We start from the raw sequence: 20,025 nt of genomic DNA, 5'->3' as shown, positions 1-20,025 counted from the left end.
TATTAGCTTAAATTATATTTAGATACACAAGATGAGATCCCCCTGCCTTTGCCCCACCTGCGGATTTGAATGTTCAAGCTTGTCATTCCCTCAACTCTTCCATCCTTTGCCAGTAGCCATAAGGGTTTTTCTTTCACCTCTGTGGGGCCGCATCCCAGAAAATAGAGGCAGTGTGGGGACAATAGCAGCCACCCAATTAAAGCTCCGTTGGCCTCGCAATTCCTCAAGGTATTGCCATGTGACAGTTTAATTAACCAAGCCCCTTATCTTAATTTAGCAGGATCAAAAAGTAACAAACTGAGGTTATCGGAGAAAAACACTCCCAGTCGCCATCCTCATATACTCGCACACATATCCACCCGCTCTTCCTCTCAGTCTCCTACAATAAAAAAGTTATATTACAGCGCCACATATGTAACACAGATAAAGTAGATGATGAAATTCATACAGCTTGCTGGTGTTGCCATCCTCAAAGACACCGCAAGGCAATAGCTGTGGTGCAAATGCCTTAACCCATATTTATCACAGCTGTAAGGGGTCGGCCTCTCTTTGTGCCGGCGCAGCGAGTGCGAGTATATTTCTCAGTGTGGGTATGTGCAACCAGATCCAGGCGTGTCTTAGAAGGCTACAGTATGTATTTATGTTGACAGGCTTTACTTGTGAATCTGAGCTGGTGGTTCAGTGACTGCTGGGAGTCAGATATTAGGTTACTTAAGCTAGTGCTGTCCCACCCATCTGCAGCCATCCATCCACCCATGAGCTGCTTCTGCTGATCATCTCATCACTTATCAACCAGCTGCCATGCTTTGACCTTCCTTCAGGCCCTGGTTCATGGATTTGTATTGTTCAACCCACACATATGAGTCTGTATTTGTCCCATACATCTACATTTCCCTCTTTATTTGACATATCTGATTATGCCATCCTGTGTCATTACATAAACCACATCCCGTCTCTTTTTGTTTCAGAGTTTCCGCTTCTTCACATCCTCCATTATCTACATCACTGGAGGCAGTGGATGAAAGGACCTTACTAGTTATGGTTGAAAAGAGAAGAAGTCCTGATGCCTCGGACAGGCCGGGCCTATTTATCTCTCTAGCTCCCCATTCAGTGTAACACGGGGAAACAATGCCCCAGGGTGCAACAGAAATTCATTCACATCAGCCAGAAACAGCCTGGACAAAGGAGTTCTTCATTTGTATCTTTGTATCTTCCAGATTCAATGAAAGTTGGTCTAAATTCACCGTCTAGAGGATTTTCTTTACCAAGCATTTTATTTCTGCATAATGAAAAGCTTTAACATTTTTCTCCAGTTTGTAGAAGTCTGCACAGAATCGATTAAAAAACAATCTGTCACTTTGAGTTTTTTTGATAATAATGATGATGCTGTATTCAGTATATGACGGAGATCAACAAAGTAGAACTTATACCACAGCACTCTGTAATCCAAATTAAAAAAATAAAACTAACTAACTTTGCTAACTCAAAGAAAATATACTGGCACTGAAGAACTATGAAGTAAAATGGAAAGACGACATGCAGGTAAAACAAAAATTTACTAAAAAAGCACTGGAATTGCGAGTGAAATGGATATGAACGAGACCAGGGACAAAGTCATGTGAAGAAAAAGATGTGTGCCACCCCGTGCCTTCACCCCTCTGGGTGTTATTACCAGCTGATGACAGAATCAACTCCTCTGATTGTGAGAGCAGGCTACAGGTGTGAATTTGTCACAGGTAATACGTCACTGTTGAAAAGAAAGAGTCTCACCACCTGTCTCTTTATGCTAAACCTTAATGTGGTTGGTGCTTGATTGCTATTTTAGGTATATAGCGTAGGGCACAACATATACAGTGGCGTAAGTATAATTTTTCCACTCACACTGTGAGTTGTTTTTCTCAATAAAGACATAAAAAGATCAAGTTTTTTGTGTTATTGTTTTAGGCACATAATATTTGTTAATATTCTTGAAGATCAAATCACATTTTCTGACAAATTAATGCTGAAAACCATGAAATTCCAAAATATTCACATACTTTTTCATGCGACTGTATTTCCCTAATAAAAATAACAAAATGTACAAACACTGTAAAAGCACGAAGAATACTGAAATACAGCAGTTCAAGTTTACAGGCTTTTACTGTAAATAGCTACTATCTATGTATAGAGCCTGAAGCTTTATTTCAACCCTGGATAATAAAAAAATTAAATCCCAAACTGTGACATGTCCCAATTTCAAACGTTTAGTTAATTAAATGATGTTTTTTTTCTGTGGTCTGAAAGTGATCCAAGTCAAGTATGGATGGGATGGTGTTAGATTGCAGCTTATTAAACCTGAAGCTGGTCTTGAATCTTCCCGTATCTGCATTCTTCCACATCTCTTATTAACTCCTTTTTCTTGGTGTAAAATGAAGAGATGCAAGCTTTAAAAATAAAAGTATGGTTTTTAGTTTACTTGGTTTTATATCTAATCCACTGAGATTCATCTGAGCTGGAGAGGTGTAGGGCTGGGAGTTTAAACTGCTACAAGTATATATACTATATATATATATATATATATATATATACAGTATATGTGAAGGGAGTTTCTATTACCCCCTTAGCAGTGGCAGGAGAGATTAATTGGACACAGGGCCTAAGAAATACCGGTATTTTACTGAGTTGAAATGAGATCCAAAATAGAACCAGCAATTGGAGCCCATCTCAAAAGTCAAGGCATTACAGTTCTGACTATTACAAAACGGAAATCTACAAGGATAGCAGAGCTGCAACTGTTTATCAACTGACGATTTTTATGCCGTTAATTAACTACAAAAAAATGCAAATAACGACAAATACCAGTGAACCCACTAATGAATGCACATTTCATTTAAATATATATAACGATCTGAAGCAGAGAAAAACAAGCAGCTTTTAGCTTTTTGTCTAACTTTCTGCGACTCCTAAGCATCAGCTGTTTAGTATTTAGTCACTTGATAAACTGAAGTTCTCCAAGATGTCGCTGATAGAGAGGGATTCAACTGAAAAATGGCAGAGAGGAAGTAAAACGTAAACATATGTATGAGAGTGTGGTTAATGTCTAGAATTACATCCTAAACGCGCACAAATACACATGCACAAATGCCCCGGCTGTCCATGGACAGAGGACAGATGGCTGCAGGATGGCTCCGGTCCAGGAAGTGACGATGTTCTGTATTATTATAATCTGCTCCATAGTATCCTCCCTACTGCTGTGCTGGACAACATGTTTCACCCACTGAGAGCAGATTCTGGAACAGCTCTTCTGCTGCTCTGTCACACATCCTCTTAGAGAGGTGCTGTGACAACAAAATAACTTGAATTGCGACTGTTCCTCCGTTTAAAAAAGCAGCAAGTAAGAAAAAAAAAAAAAAGAAACATCCACAGAACCCAGAACGATTTTCTTAATGTAGCAAAGAAAACACAAGGGCAGTGCAAATGTGTGTACGGCAGCAGCATGTTCTAAAACATTCCAATCAACTCAGTCTTTTACGAATCAGCCTTGGATTGCTCACAGGAGTTATTTCTGTCAGTCAGTCTGTGTATCTCACACAACACACAGACACAAGCACAAGGCTGCAGAGCACCGATTCTGATTCAGCTTGCTCGCTCGTTTTTCAGTCAAAAAAAAAAGCTCACTTGGTACCACCCCATAAGCTGAAGTAAAACCGCAGCAACACTTCCGCGCTCCGATTTCGACGTATCTTAAAACATATCAGCATCGGAAGCAGCGATAACATCCTAATTGTTCGCGCTGTAGTCACAAATTGAACGAACGCTTTTCGATGAGAGGTTAATGCCTGGAGAGAAAATAAATAAATAAAGAAATAAAAATAAATGTAGGCTGCACTGCCATGGGGCTCAGCCACACAATGTTAATTAACTTCATTTATAGACAACTACAAGGTTGTTGTTCATGTGATTACAAAGGGAACAACTGTGAGCAGAAGCCTGTCTGTCGTGATGATAACACTGATAACTGCAGCAGTTCATCACTCTTGCTGCTGCTTTGCTGGAACATAAGCTTTATTTGTGTGGCAAGTTCAGCCGGTTTTGTAACCAGTGTACACAACATGCACTTGATGACAATGTAGGTTACCAGCCTTGTTTACAGCAAGCACGCCTGTGTACATGTATTAAGTGCAAACACGGAATATGCAAACTAATCAAACCGCGTCGCCTCACTTTCTGAGTTCAATTACACCCAAATGAGGGTTTAGATCCAACAAATTCAAATTCACCTGCAGGCGAGGCCTCTGACAAGCACGATGACAGAGGCACAGAGCAACATTTCAGCATAAAATAGTTTCACATCATGCCTGTGACAGTTGGTTTTCCAGAAAGCTGAAATATAATAAAAATATAATATAATATCACAGAGGTTTTTGCTTGACCTGACAGTGGATGAAGTCTAACAATACGGTTGAACAGCGATTAACTTTAAATCTCCATGACTCTGGAGTAATCCTCAGTGCTACTGCATTTTTTTAATGGGCCTTGAATAACAATTCCACAGCATTTAATGGCTTTGTGTGTTTTTTTTTTTTTTTCAGTGTCTAATATGAGTGAGCACACACTCAGATTAATACCCTGTAATGTCCTCATTACAGAGAGGTGTGAAGAGACAGGGCTGAGCAGCTGTAAGCATTTAGGGGAATCAGGTCTTACTGGAAGTGGGCAGGAGAAACAAGCTCTTGATGGAATCTAGCACAGCTTTTTATTTTCAGGTGAGAAGTCCGATGATGCTGTGATAAGAGGCTGAAATGGCGCTCAGAGCAAAATAAGACATATTTTTACTCATTGCTTCCATAAACATGTCATAATTATTCACCGCGGTTACCAGAGGTGAAGGGATAATGTCAGAGATTTATAGCCCAATTGGTAGGAGTTGGAGATATTCATCAATCCTCACCAATGCTGTGGTGCCACAGTGCTTGAGATAGGCTTCAGCTGCTGAATGCGGATCACGGGGGTGCGCCGCTATGCAGGCGGGCGGAGGTTTAGTGGGAAATCACAACCCACTTCCAGCCCAGCCCAGCCCTATATCACACGAAGTCGGCACAAGAGGAAGGACACAAGAATGGACATTACCCTTCATGAGCTGCAATCATAACAATGGAATTTAATAAAACTTCATGTATTAAAGAAAACAGACTAATCCCTTTAAATCTTCCATAATGAGAGAGAAGAAATCCTAAGACTGTGATATTTCCCCTCCCTTCACCCCACAAGATTTTAGGCTTTCCACAGGATTCCACTAGCTTAGCCGCAAATCGCCTCACTGCTGTGCGATACCGCCATATCCTCTAAGAATGGGGTGAGCACACGATCTGGCACAAGTGCAGGCACAAAAACACACCCACACACACACACGCACACACACACACACACACACACACACACACACACACACACACACACACACAAATCTTATTTGACTTTGAGTGATGCATCCTGGAGAAGTCCAGATTGCTGATGGTTCTCATTTTCCCCACCAGGAAAGTAGCTGGTGATGCTGCCATGAATCAGCCTATCATCCCAGCCAGGGACAGGCCATGGAGAGCTGAGAAGATGAGGAGCTGGAGAAGATGAAAGGCTCAGAGACAAATCCTCTTTGACCAATAGTTCACACAAAGAGTGAGAAGAATCACGAGCATCTGGCTGCTGTTTTCAGATGGTGCTTGTTTTTCTAATGTATCCCTTAAAGCAGTGCCTTCCCTTCCCCCCCCCCCCCCCCCCCCGATAGATTCTTTAAGGTTGTTTGTGATTTAAAAAAATCGTACATTTAAAATAAGCTATTACTGATGAAAAGAGGTCTCAAGCAGCGAATGAAATAGCGGGCAAATGAGAGCTGTGTAACACAGATTCCTGCTCATGCTGCTGCGCTCATTGCAATGATGCAACAACATGTCTCCACTGGAACAATGGCTGTACACTGATAGCCTCAATTAATCAGGTTTAAACAGACAGATGTGATAGCATCACATGAAACCATGACTCTTCCATATGCTACCTGTTTAGTGTAATATTTATAAAGAGACTAATTACAATGCGCTGAAATGAAGCTCCTCTCTCTCAGCAGATGTTTGTCTATTAACCTGCAGAACAATTGCTTTAACATCTTGTGAGGGATTGCACATTAAGAATGCCCTCTGAGCACTCGGGAGCACGCACTGTGTCAGCGGCTTTGAACAAGTTTATTGCTCAAACTTGTTAATAAGAGACATTTAGAAACTAGTGATAAGTAGTGATAGTGATAATTAAAGTATTTATTGCAATTTCCATGAACTATGTGTACATTTCATGAGAAGACCAAGGCTGGAACTTATTTTAAATAGGAAATAAGTTCTAACTCCATTGGCTTTAGTATTTATTTTCAAATCAAATGTGTTGTAGTTCAATTTATGTCCACAAGATATGACTCAGTCACGTCCTGGCTGTGCTGTGGCACGATCAGATCTCCCCACTTTTTGGATCCAATGCCCACAGGAAATGTTTCAGAAGAAGTGTGTCTTCTAGCAGCAGCCAGATTGTGTGTCGCTTTGTTCATTTGTTTCCCACATTCAATCACGCCGTGCCTGAAATCTGTGTGTTTTTTCTTTTTCTCCTGCTCCAACTGGAAATGCTATAAACAAATTAATTAAGCAATTCACTCCTATAAATTGCTATAAGGTAGGTATAATTGGTGAGGTGTAACAAAAGCACTTGACTTTTATGGGAATTATTAGTATAAATATCTCCAAACTGCATGTACATGCATTATTAATTTCATTATTCTGATGTACTGTATAATAACTCTAACTGTACGTGCACTATTTGTACCCAAAGTATTACAAAACAAATATAAATAAGTGGACTCACAGCAGGGCTGATTGCGCTGCATTTTGAATAGAAACTCACAAGCATTCAAATTATAGATGTACTACACATCAACCCAGCCTATGAAAAACATTTCTGCATTTATCTGTCCATGTCCATGAAATATGAATGATGTTGATTGGTATGCCCTTTTCCAACCGTCAGATAAAGGTTTATTGAAGGCCAGAACGAGCAGGATAGAGGTTGCCATGGCTACAAGTGTGAAAAGGGCATCTGATCTGACTTCTGACCAGTCAATTAATTTTGGAATTGAATTTTTTTTTTTTTTATCAAAGGTTCATTCATGACTCAAACTTAATTGCTCCCAATAAGGAGAAAAGACTAAGACTGCGTGGACGTGAAAAATACAGTAATGCTAGAGTTTTTAGATTAAGACTGTCACAATGGGAGATGAGTGAATATTAAGATGGATTAAAGGCTGAATATTTAGTTGGGTGGGATCTATTATTTAACAAAACAACATAAAGAATTAATTTCCCCATGATTTTACAGACTAATGAATGTGATGTGTACCCTAACAAGAACTCAATAATAGATTAGTGGAATCACCTTTTATGTTGGGCTGATTGTTTTGGCTACTGTTTTTAATTAAAAATGCTAATAATAATATTAATATGGTGAAATTCAGTCCTATTTCTAAAGGGATAAATAGTCTGTTATGGTCTCTTGTCGTTCCCCAAGGCATATGTCGCATGAAATACTTCCATATTTAACATGGCATGTTCTTGTAGCATAAAGCATAACAATATTTCACTTTTGGTAATAACTTAAATGTCAACCTAAAGTGTAATAAGTGTTTGCTCAGTGACAATTGAAAACTGCAAACATTATTTACTTATGAATGATGTGACTATATATGATTTTCATTATTGTTTGGATGTGTTTGTGCATAAAGTTTGCATGTGTAAGAACAACTGACAAAGAAGAAGGCTTTCCCCTTATTTCAGCTACTCACAAGCTGGGGGATAATGTGGGGGTGACACAAATAACAGGGAAACACAACCCATCACATCTACACATCTTCTACTGTGCTGTCATTTGAACATGTCTCTGTCTGCTTGTACTATCATATCCTCCTCCCCCCTCCCCTCTCCTCTGTTCCACTTTTGCCTCGCTTTAAAAAAAGGCAGGAGGCGGTTTGATTATCAGACTCATATCACAGCTAATTAGGATAAGTCAGCTGGTACAGTCAAACAGTATCCGCGCCTCCACAATCTTATTTCTCTTCTTCCATCATCCCTCCTTCTCCATTTCCTCGGACAGCCCTATCAGTGGGAAACATCTCCCTACACCACTGCTGCCTGTCTGTTCATGATAGGGACTATGGCAGTCATCTCCATAGAGGCAAGCGATGTGCTGCCAGCCGCTCCGCTGGAGCCAGAGAAGCCCGTATCAACGTCTGCTGCAGGCGTGCTGGAGCATCAATTAATCACCGTTTAAAACTGGCAAAAAATGCATTTGATATACTTAAGCTTAATTAATACATTGCTACCAAATTTGTGGGGCTAATTAATCAATTTGTTACTGGTCCCTGGTGTGAAGATGCCCAGATTATGTTGTCTGGAAAGAAACTGTACTGAACATAAGAGGAAAAGATGAATTACAAGCATGGGGATGGGGAATATGTTTGTTCTACCAGAGAAGAGTAGAAATAGACAGTGATGAAAAAGAAGTAGGATAAGACAGAAAAAAAGAGGATGGCACAAGAGGAAAACAACACACTGCAGGCTACACTCTAGTGGACCTAGTGGCTCTGAAGGTTAAGAACTGAAACAGTGTTGGGGACTGATTGGGATTTGAACTACATGCTTCGTGCACTTGTAGTTTTATACTGAGCCAGTGAATGATGCCGCGGTGTCCTGGCAGGCAAGCAGAGAGTCCTGGAGAGCAATTGGGAGAGCTATATACGTGGAGAGGACATACTGTACATCCCTGTGTGCTCACATGTACAGTGCATGTATTCACACACAGGGGGCTTTTTTAGATACTGTGCTCCATGGGTTGAGGATTCTCAGTGAACAAATATAGAATTCCTAACTTTAGTAAAGATTTTAAACTAATAATTCTCTCATCAAGATCCAATATGTGATTTAATCAGTTCACATTGCACTTAATTAGGTACACCTGTACAATCTAATGCAATCCCAAACCTGCAGGTTTGCAACGTATCTATTGCTTTGGGCCCCTAATTTATGTTAAAACTAATTGATGTAAAAATATGTTGATATAATGCACACCAGTACGACTCCACCATCCACTATGACTTCAATAGTAAACATGTAGTATAATTCTCACCTTCCTGACAGTTTCAACTAAAACTAAGAAATTGTAACCTTGTATTGATTGCATTGCAGTGTAGGTGTACATAATATAGTGACAAGTGAGTGCATATTACATGTGCCTGTACATGGACGAGTGAGTATACTTTACACTAAGTAGCAGAAGGGGCCACTCTTGAGTTTACCAGGCACAACGTAATGAAAAAGCAGGGCAACATGACATTGTATGTTTAAAAAGCCGAAGATCACAACATAGTTTTGTTTTCCCATGTCAATATTAACTCTAAGTGAGGCATAATTTGCTGTATTTGAGCACTCAGCTGTTATCTTTGCAACTTAATAAAGACGCACTGGAGCACTGCCAGAGTGATGTTCACCACCCCTCACTCAACATCCCTGCTCTTGCATCCTGTCTTGGCCTTCTGCCCCTGCCCTCCCCCACAGCTTAGCTAAGCCCACATGTTATTGGCTAAACACAGCCAGCTGCAGCCAGTTAACTGTCTAATCTCGCATTAATCGATTTCCCCAAACAAGGGGAGGTGGAAAAGTGGAACAAAAGTCGTGGAGCATAAATGGGAGGGCGGCATTAAGTGTGAAACAGGCAGAGGCAGGTTGCAGCCTTTCACTGAGTTTCCAGCACCACCGGGCAAGTGTGTCTGTTTGCGCATGGGTGAGACAATCTCTTATTCAAGGCTGTCAAAAGGATACTGAAGACGACACACAGAGGTAGACAGACCGGCTGTGGCTGGAACCTGTAGCTGTACACATCCACCAACAACATTGTATTAGGAGCCTTTTTACTGTCTGACTACTGTCCAACACGCTCTTAGCTCCCTTTGTCATGCGTGTTATGTGTGATTCTTTCAGTCCCTCATGGACAATTAAATGGGAACATTTTCAAATGAGAAACATATGGAGCTTTTTAATTGGCCAATTTCTCTTGCCAACATGTGTGGCATTTTTTCTTATTCTAAAAATCAGTGAAATGGGAAAAAATGCTGTCTAGTCAGACATGCATATTGCACCACAGAGTGTTGCACAAATTGTCATTGTCCTTCCACAAGGAGTAAAACAGCCCTTCTGTTCCCTGGATTAATAGCAACCATTACAAGGAATCCATGTCTGGTACACAGCACTGTACTTCTGGATCCAGTCAGTGAGACACATATTTTTTTGGTGGAGACTTTAGTGAATTTGTATTTCTGGTGGAAATATCTGTTTTGCCGAGCAGGTAATGGTCCGTGCTGAGGTACATGACTGGTTGAAGCTGCAGTGAGAAATTTACCATACCTCCTGTCCCGATTTTTCCTTCTATAGCTATGTATAATTGTGTCTTTCGTGCCTCTCCTGACCCTGCACTATTCATGCGAGGTGGCTGGGGTAAGGAGGGCTGCAACCACTCATATCTGGGGAGTTATTGTTCTACACATGTCATGTGTAATCTGCCCGACCCACAGCGCTTAGAATAATTATTCATATTTAATCACCACACTACGAAGCTACATCGCCTGCCGCTCACTAAGTCATTTTCCATGTTCCATTATCAAAGTTTCAGAGATGGTGCTCAGGAAAGGGGGACTAAATGGAGAGTCTGAAGTAGTTGGGCTTATAAAAACATAATGGGCTTGTCTGCTTTGATAAACTGAGGACGTGTATAGAATGCACATTTGCTCACACCCTCAGACCCACACTAAATAAAAGTGTAGAGAACAAAGTAAAGGAGAATACAGAAGCCAAGTTCAGATTCATTCAGGTAAGTCACGAATAAGAAATAAACGCAGCACAGAAAATGAATTGATAGTGAGTTGGTTCAAGTGTGTGCAGCTCTCACCTTGCTCCAAAGGTGGCGGCTTCACACCTGTAGCCTTTAACTTCAGGGCTTCTTTTGCAGACATATCACAGCAGGAGCCTTTGTTGGTGTCCTGGTCACTGTCAGCCTGGTCGCTATCCCCATGACCACTGTCTCTGAGGCTCGCTCGCTCTGGGTCTTTGAAAGTTGAACTACTAAACAAATCAGAAAGAAAGCAAAGCGTATTCGTACACAGAGTATAGCTGAGAATGCATCACGATTTGATGTTCTTTTTTACCTTCAGTGGAAGTTTAGAGACAAAATAAAACATTAATGAGCATCCCTGAATGCTATGATAATAGGATTTAGGATGTAATAAAATGCTTCTAAAAGGCCTTACCAGCAGAGCTGTCTGTGAAATAAGACTAAAGCTGAGACAAAAAAAGAATGGATTGTGTGTGCGATTATATTTTATTCACACAGAATACTGTTAGTGAACACTTTTAAACCTAATTAAACATACATGCCCTTCATCTCCCTGCTATGATTCGGTATCATTAATCTGGAGTTTGGTTACTGTTGATACTGTGTTAGGACTAGAAAACAAAGGTCTGAGATGTAGTGAGGGATATAGATCCCAACCCTTACCTTTGAACAAACTGTTGTCTGCTACCCATATAATTAGGCTCAGAGGGGAAATTGTCCGTCTGTGGAGAAGAGAGAAAAAAGCATGTAGTGCGCTCTACAGAAATGAGTCCTGCTTTGAAAAAAAGATCTCCTAGTGACATATGAGTAATTATGAATAACAAAATAAGGTAGAGGACAAAGTTGGGGGCAAAAAAAAAAATGCAGCAGATGTGAGTCCTGTATTGTTCAGGTTTTTAGGCTTTTCATTAACCTTCAACGGAAGCCAATTAGCTGGCAGACATAATTGAATCAATAATGATAATTCCTGGTCTTAATAAAAATAGAAGCTCGCTGTAATATCTCTAAAGAAATTAAAATCTAATTTTCAAGTTCTTTCAAAACAATGATGCAAGAAACTGTTGACTTTCTGAGCCTCAACATACTGGAACAAACCCTATACTGCATAAAACGCACAAACATTCCTCAGTCAGCAGCATTTTGCAGCAGTGCATTACACACTGGATCAATCACGCTGGCACTTTTTCCCCAGTTTGTCTCTCTCTTGTTAATTATATCAAAGATGGGGTTTTAATGATGTCAATTGACATAAAGGGCCACATGGATTAATGAAAACAACTAATGTAAAAGCAATCAAAGATATTCATTTCACTTTAAGCCTTTAAAAAACAAGCCAGGAAACAAACTTCAAGAGAAACAGCTTTCATACTGCGTTAGCTGTATTCATCACAGAAACACAAATAATTACCCTATGTTGTGCACAACGCTCTGTCTTGAATTGATAGCCACAAAATGTCATGTTTAGTGAGTAATGTCTCCTTGTGCCAGGGTTTTTCACATGCACAGCTTGACTCACAGTCGATAGAGTATTTCAGTGTCGTCCGTGCTCTGCGGTAGCTCAGTATGAAAAAGCATGTCTGAAGGTCAGACAGGCCACCTCAGTACTTTGACCTTCCATGCTTTTGCCAACACCTTTATCTCTACCTGAACACTCAATTCCACCTCAGCCTTCGCCAAGATTAAAAGAAAACACCCACAGAATATGTCAAAAGATGGAATCTGACCACAGAGTAAGAGAAGAATGAATGTTTGAAATCGTTTGGCATTGAAATTACAACAGCCTGAGTTTTACAAAAAGGGGAGAAAGAAGTCTTTATATTCATAGACCTCTTCTGTACCTCAGGGACTCATCCTTGGACATACTTTTCAATCAACTCAGCTCTATAAGCACTGCATCTGATCAAGATGAAAGGACACTAGCAGAAAATGAATTTCCTTGATTGTTGTATGGTTTCATTTACTTTCTGCACCTGCGTGCATAGGCCAAATATCTAAATGATATCTACAGGCATACAACATTTTTTTCCTATATTACTAAATTAAATCTACTGTACTTTAATGTGAAATGTGCTTTTGATGGCATGTTAAATGGAATTCAACCACAGTTTCATACAGAAGGTTATTCATGACTGTGGTTTTTTTTATCTTACCAAAGTAGGGGTGAAAAAAGTATGTTGCACTTAAAGTAGCATGCATTCTACATCGTTCCGCCACCCACCCACCCCCAGCCAATAAAAAGCACATTACACCACTTCATAGAAACCTCTTTCCTGCCAATTAGGGATCCAGGCTGATCTTAAGCGTCCATCTCTTCCAGTCTGTCTATACTGTCTAGCCCTTTCACTGCAACGGGCCACTTTCCAATTAATGGATCGATAAAAGCCAGTATGTGTTGCTTTGTACTTAGTCAGTCAGAGCCCACAATGAATACAGGGTGATTTGAGAGGTGGATGATAAATACTGGGTAGATGTCCAGTGGTTTTAATATTATTATTAGACTCTGTGTGCAGCAGGTAGATTCATTTAGCACAGCAAGTATCATTAAGGAATTTACGGTGCATGATTGAACTTCTTGCCTTCTTCTTGCCATTTCCCTTTTGCAGGACTTCTGGAAATGAACGGAACGGAACTGAACTGAGCTCTACGTAACTGACCTACAAATTAAACCAACCTGAAGTGCATCGTCCGTATATTTGACCTTTAAAGTTTCCAAGTCTGAATTGACCTACAATATTAAGAGTCTTTGACCTTAACGGTTCAGAGATACAGGATGAATCCATTGGTTGTGTGTAGATCTCATCAGAGGTTAGTTTGGCTGGTTCTATGGATGAAAATAGCAAAAGCCTGTCATTGAATGTTGCTGAATGATGTGTCATGCAGAAAGACCACAAAGGTCAGAGAGATACAAAGTACCGCGAGGCTGAGTAAGTGCAAAAAGCTGCATTCTATTCAGTATTCCCATTGAGGCCCTAAGACTGACCAAGCAGACAGCAGGCCGATTGAGACAAATGGGACAAGCATATTGGAGTGCTATTCTACTCTCAGGCTTTGTTGGTGCATTTTGGAGCACTGTTCATTTCTGCGAGGCTATGTTTGTGCGTATCTGTCTGTGTGTGCGTGTGTGTCTGTTTGATATTTTAGGTAGGGGTGGTGAACGAGGACAAATTGCAGCTTCTCTTTCACACATCATTGGACAGCTCTCTTTTATTCACAGGAATGAGATTACACCCCCCTCCCACGACCTACCCTGCTAGGTATGATACATGCATCTGTCCTTTACTGTCTTCCAAAAACACACGTTGACCTCTGTGTGTATTCCTGCAAGTGCATATGCTTCTTCGTGTAACAAGGTGCGAGTGGTTCCAAATCCACCATAACCTTGTTAGTACGTCAAAAAGATCTGGACTACAGTTTTTAATATGATAAAATGATGTCTGTGTTCTGTGCATCTATTAGTGTGATGTAAGAACAGCAACACTGGGAGAGTGGGTAAAGGATGAAACTGAGGTTAAACATGGCAGTGAAGGAGGCTGTGTTAAAAACAGGAAATAAAGCCAAAAACAGAAAAGGGGAAGCAAAACAACAAAGTGAGAGAATGATAAAGAAGGAAAGGGAAAAAGGGGGCGGAGAAACTAGACAATAATTAGACTGCATTGATTACCTAGTGGCTGAGGAGCAATTGTAAGTGATCAAATCTAATTACCTGGTTCTATACATCTTCCTGGAGATAACAGACCAATCAATCAATAGGCTTAAGTGAACTTAAGGCCATCTGTCTGCTAAATATCTTCCATTATCTTCTAAACAACACAGAAGAAAGTCTGGTCCACAGAAATTTCAGACGAGTAAGGAAGTGCCACCGATGGGGGTAAATGGAGACGAGACAGATTACAGTCACGGCCTTATCAGTGCGGATGGACACCTTACTAATGATTCTGGACAACATTTATTCATTAAGGAGACTTTCAAAGAAGATCCCTTACACATTTGAAGACAAGTTTAGATTTGAAGGCGGATGTTGTTCATGTAGTCAAGCAGGTTGACACCATGCTGTGAATACTTCAGACTGCCTTGCCCATGGTCATAGTACGAACTGCAGTTGGTCTGAATTAGCCTTTGTTGCTGATGGTTGCAATTCGTCCACTTATCAGCAAAACAGAACTTCCAAGTGATCTAGTGAGCTGTGTTTGTGAAGTGAGTAAAGAAAGAGTAATAAAATGTCATCTCCCAAAGTGTGAACAAGTCTAGGTGACAGAATGACGTGAGGCGTGACTGATAGAGCATGCATGTTCATCTTGATGAACTAAAAAAGGTTTCTCTTTGCAGCGCACGGAATAACCAGGGAGTGAGCATTCGCACCTACCGTGTTGGATTATTCATCTGAACCATGCAGCTGCTACTGTACTCTAGTTTCAGAAGGTGATCTTATAGAAAATCCATTTTTATTTTACATTTTGATGGAAGGATTTAAGGCCCACAAACCAAGGTTTATTGTTACTAATACAAAAACAAACAACAAAAGAAATAGAAAGTAAATTGTGTGGTTTAAAAAACCTCCTGAACTCTGACCCAAACACCGGGGTTTGTATTCAGCTGTGAAGTTTGGTTACAACCCACATTATCTCAGTATGTTAAGATGCAGCAGGCATCAGCTCCTGTTGCTTTGACATTAAAAGTCCAGTTGCATTCTCCACCGACTTCCAACCCTCTTTACTGGACAAACCACAACAGAAGATAAACAAGCCCTTGCAGCAGCATTTTGTGCAGACTGATTTGTGACAGTGAGTCACCTGCATAAATTGTGTTGAGTTTCCCCAATACCACGATGTTTGTTGCAGGATGGCAGGTCACCATAAGTGTTACATGAGTGAGTGAGCTGGCATTCTGTGTGAGTCATGTTTAAAGCTCAGGCTTTGTGTGATATAAGGCGGTCTGAAAACCTAAATACAATCATGAAACCTTCTCTGCCATGAGAAAGTGCATTCATGGACATCTGATACTGGAGAAAGATTACCAATACATGTCTTCTAGACAGGAATGAAACTCTCTAGGAAAGCAAGAGAACATGCAGCAAAATTATTTCCAATGCTATTATTACATTTCACTGGAGACCGTATCAGAACGTATTGATTATTTGTCCTAACCAATGCGATCAGTCATTTAAAGTATCTTTATTATTGACGCTCTCTCCTCTCCATCCAATTTCTAACTGTGGTGAACCCGGATTCAGTACCACAAATCTAAATCCACTCAATAAAGCCTCCCACATCTACATGTGTCAGCGTCACCACAGGCTTGATCTATAGTGACATTGTTATTATTTTTTTTTATAGAACTCCTTTTTGTGAAAATAATTTGTTAATTGGCAACACAGGCAGTCCTAATCTAACTCCATCTCATCTTGTTAATCATGGTTTTCCATAATTCATAATTCATAACATAGCAGAACATTAATTTGTGTGTGTTTGCGTGCGAGTGTGTGTGCATGTGTTTATTTTGTTCTGGTGGAGAATAGGGCATCATTCTTTCATTAAACAGGGTTAAGTAGTACTTTAAAGGCTTTGATGTACAGCTACACAAACATATGACCTCTCCTTTGCATATCCACTGACCCCCAGCAAAGACAAATATTCATAATTAATAAGCAGCCACTCACAGTGATTGCCTATTATTTTGGTTGACCATACAGTGTCATTAGAGATGTCTATTACGAGCACAGCGGAGAGCATCAAGTCGTCACAGTTACTTTTTTTTTCCTTAATCACCCTCAATCTCAACAAAACCACGTCATGAAATGACAATATGAAAGAACTAGATTGTTTTTCTAACCACATGTTTTTCTGAACAAGTTGTCGGAACTGAAATAATCGCAAAAAGCAAAGAGAAGAGACAAAAAAAGAAAAGGCAGATGGAGGACTGGGGTGGTCAAGCTTGTGTCTCTTCACCGAGAGAGTGAGGGAGAGTGACAAAAACTCTACTTGAAAGCTGATTTCCTTCAACCTGTGCAGTTACTGCTACTTTATTATTCCTTTTGAGGCAGAGCCAGAGCAAGCATAGATATAATTATCTCTTCTGTCTACAAATGAGTACTTTGGTCACAATTCTATGGTAGTTTTATTATGTATAAGTGGGATACCTGCATTTGCCTTCAAGAGTAATGAAACTACGAAAGCGTTTTTTCAGTTTTCTAAGAGCTGCTTTCACAAAGCACAGTCATCCCTTGTACTAATGTTTGTCATTTAATTTTGCAGACAACAATGCTATTTGTAAAAGAGCATGAAAACTCTGAGGGATAAAAGAACCCAGAGTCTGAGCGATGGTCAACACGGTGTTGTTAAACCCTGTTCTTAAACCTGTCATTATCATCTCGAGAATCAACTCACGCAGAAAATTATAAAATGCAAACCTCTTGAGAGAGTGCACATCCTTCTAGTCTAGCCTATTTTATGATGCAGAAAAAATCAAATGATGGGCTAAACTAAATCCTGCATAAACAAAATGGCTCAGGCAGCGTGTCTTAATAAGCAGACACTTACACAGAATAATCTGTTTACCTCAAATTACAAAAAAATATATAATAATCTGTTTTTAAACTCCTACACGTGTAATTGATTTATTAATAGGTTGATTAAGCTATTATTGAATGAATCATCCTTATCTAACTAAAAAGAACAACATTACTGGTCTGGTCTGATGTTGACCAACATCCCCTCAGGTAAAGATTACAATAAGCTGCCAATGAATACACACAACTGGTGCTTTGTATTTAGGCAAACTGTCAACATATTTTTATTTAGATTTTCTGCTAAATGGAAGTAAATGAAGCCAAATTGAGCGTGAGCCATCATATGAGTCAAACGACACTGGGCTGGTAGCCTGAAAAGAGACCATAAGAGTCCTATTCCATGTTGAAGTAACTATATTTATTATTACACATCATGTTCACCCAGAAGGAAACAATTATATTCTTTCACTAAATTTGAGACTAAGTTTGTAGTACATAAAAAAATAGATAAATAACATTTTAACAACAATAAAAAACAAAAGTACTGCGCACCAAGAATATGTTATTGTAAACTGCTCACCTTTAGGCAAGCTGGATGTGAGGATCACTAAAATACCAAATGAGTGGGATATTCAAGCAGCAAAATTAATTCTAGCTTCATAAGGGGGGCATTGGCACAATTCCTATTACAAGCTGCAAGCTAAATTCAAATTGAGTGAATTCATATGACTGACCCGGGGGTTTTGAAACTGAGTGAGAAGTCTGCCATAATCCTCAGCTACCAGACCGGAGAATTGGTGTGTGCATGTGTGGGGTAGGATTTGTGTGTGTGTGGGTGTGCGAGAGTGTTTGGGTGAGGTCCAAGTGAAGTGAAACATCGGGTACCTAGTATATTAGTTACTTGAAACAACTGAACTTCCTTTCATGTCTTTTCATGTCTGATGACTCTCCAAAAAAACAGCCGCATTACTGCCAGCGCATGCAATTCACCAGCAGAACACCGGAGAACGCGGCGCGCATGCAAATCTACGAGCGAGAGCGCGTGAGAGCGCTGCGTCCTGAGATTGTGTGAGAATATTGTTATTCTTGAGCCGCTGTTATAAGGCGCAATCACGCCTGTGCACTGTGCAACATAATAAAAGTGCGACCGAACAAACAGCAAAACAAAACCAACTCCAAATCACACTGAGCACTAGACAAAAAGGCAGTCTGGGTTGTGACCCAATCTGTGTTTTCAAAAAAAATAAAAAATAAAAGGCAAAAATGGCCTTTCGTTCTAATGTTACTCAACAACTCCAGACCTTGTTCCATTCGCTGTTATCTCCAGCAAAATGACTCTTGTGTGTCTGCAGTTCCTACCAGCATTATCTTTTGAAACTCAACAACACTGACAACAATTCGGCAGCCAATTCCGTCTCAGCTGCAGCCTCTGAAACCAGCTCAGAGGAAACTTTCCTGCTCTGAAGAGGAGGGGCGGCAGAAGACAGTGCGTTTGTACTCCTATCAACACAATCCACATCTGTGGCGGCTTCACCCCAGGAGTAAATGATAAATGTAGCTTTTGGCATAGATATTTATTCCAACACACAAAAAAAACCCCTAACACAGCAGTTTGCCAGCTCTCCCTAAAATAGCTGTGTTGTTCTCCCTCACTACATGATTTGTTTTGTGTAGACACATTGAACCAGCTGGTCTGGGGAGCAGAAAGCGGGTACCAGTCTTGTGATTATTGATAAAGAAAAATATGCCGAAAAAAAGGGAAAGAGGATTTGGAGACAGGCAACATTAACTAGAGCTTCAGAATACTGTGTACATTGGTGAGAGAGGCATACATGTTGTCATCTAAATCTGTCATAGGTACAATGTTTGCTTCAGGTGTTCGGCTTTATACAAATAATGATAAATGACAACATAATAGGACAATATGATCAAACAAGGTGCATTCATAAATAAACAGGCTAAATGCCTGGGCCCTTCAGTGTTTGAAGTAACATCCAAAGTGTAATTTACAGTAAGTCTGCATTACACTTAAAATGCATCTTTTCAGCCTCACAATGCAAAATCAAACGCAATTTCCCAGCAGCTGAAAGCACCAGTGTTAGCTGCACTTCTGAGCTGATGTTGTTTTCCAGTGCAAGCATCAAGAAAGTATTTTGTAATTTAGCGTTGAACAAAAACGTTAAAGAACAAAAAAAAATATTCTGTTTGAATTAATGGAGGAAGAGTTGTTCAGTGGATGAACGCACTTTAGATATTTTCCCAAAGCCCAGAGCTAATGTCAGGCACAGATATATAAACACAGAAGTCTACACACACACTCACACACACACACACACATACACACACACCATGGGTTCTCCCACTCTGCCTCTCTATGCACGCACAGATACACGCAGCAGACGGACTACGCCTAGTTGCGATTCAAGGTGACCTATCTACTGTATATGTATCAGGTCAGTGGAGATGAGCAAAGGAGTGGCAGGGAAAAGGAAGAGAGAAAGGAAACTGTCCATACACCTGGGTAAAAAACTGACAGTGAAGGCTTTAGGATAATGCTCCAATGTCAAAGT

At 40.2% G+C, this 20,025-nt stretch overlaps 1 protein-coding gene across 2 annotated transcripts in view; it reads right to left on the bottom strand.

Annotated features, from left to right (window-relative positions):
• pcdh17 (protocadherin 17) overlaps nt 1-20,025 on the bottom strand; it is a 51,701-nt gene that overhangs the window by 19,522 nt on the left and 12,154 nt on the right. Inside the window, exons 3-4 of one of the 2 annotated variants that reach the window (XM_026378547.1) lie at nt 11,614-11,672; nt 11,008-11,180 (exon numbers count right to left, since the gene is read on the bottom strand). In XM_026378547.1, coding sequence (XP_026234332.1) covers nt 11,008-11,180; nt 11,614-11,672 — 232 coding nt within the window. The remainder of the gene's footprint in view (nt 1-11,007; nt 11,181-11,613; nt 11,673-20,025) is intronic. The other variant, XM_026378548.1, reaches the window with a different exon arrangement.

This window comes from Anabas testudineus, chromosome 3, assembly GCF_900324465.2.
Source record: "Anabas testudineus chromosome 3, fAnaTes1.2, whole genome shotgun sequence".
Lineage (NCBI taxonomy): Eukaryota > Metazoa > Chordata > Actinopteri > Anabantiformes > Anabantidae > Anabas > Anabas testudineus.
This window is presented reverse-complemented; position numbering and strand designations above follow the sequence as displayed.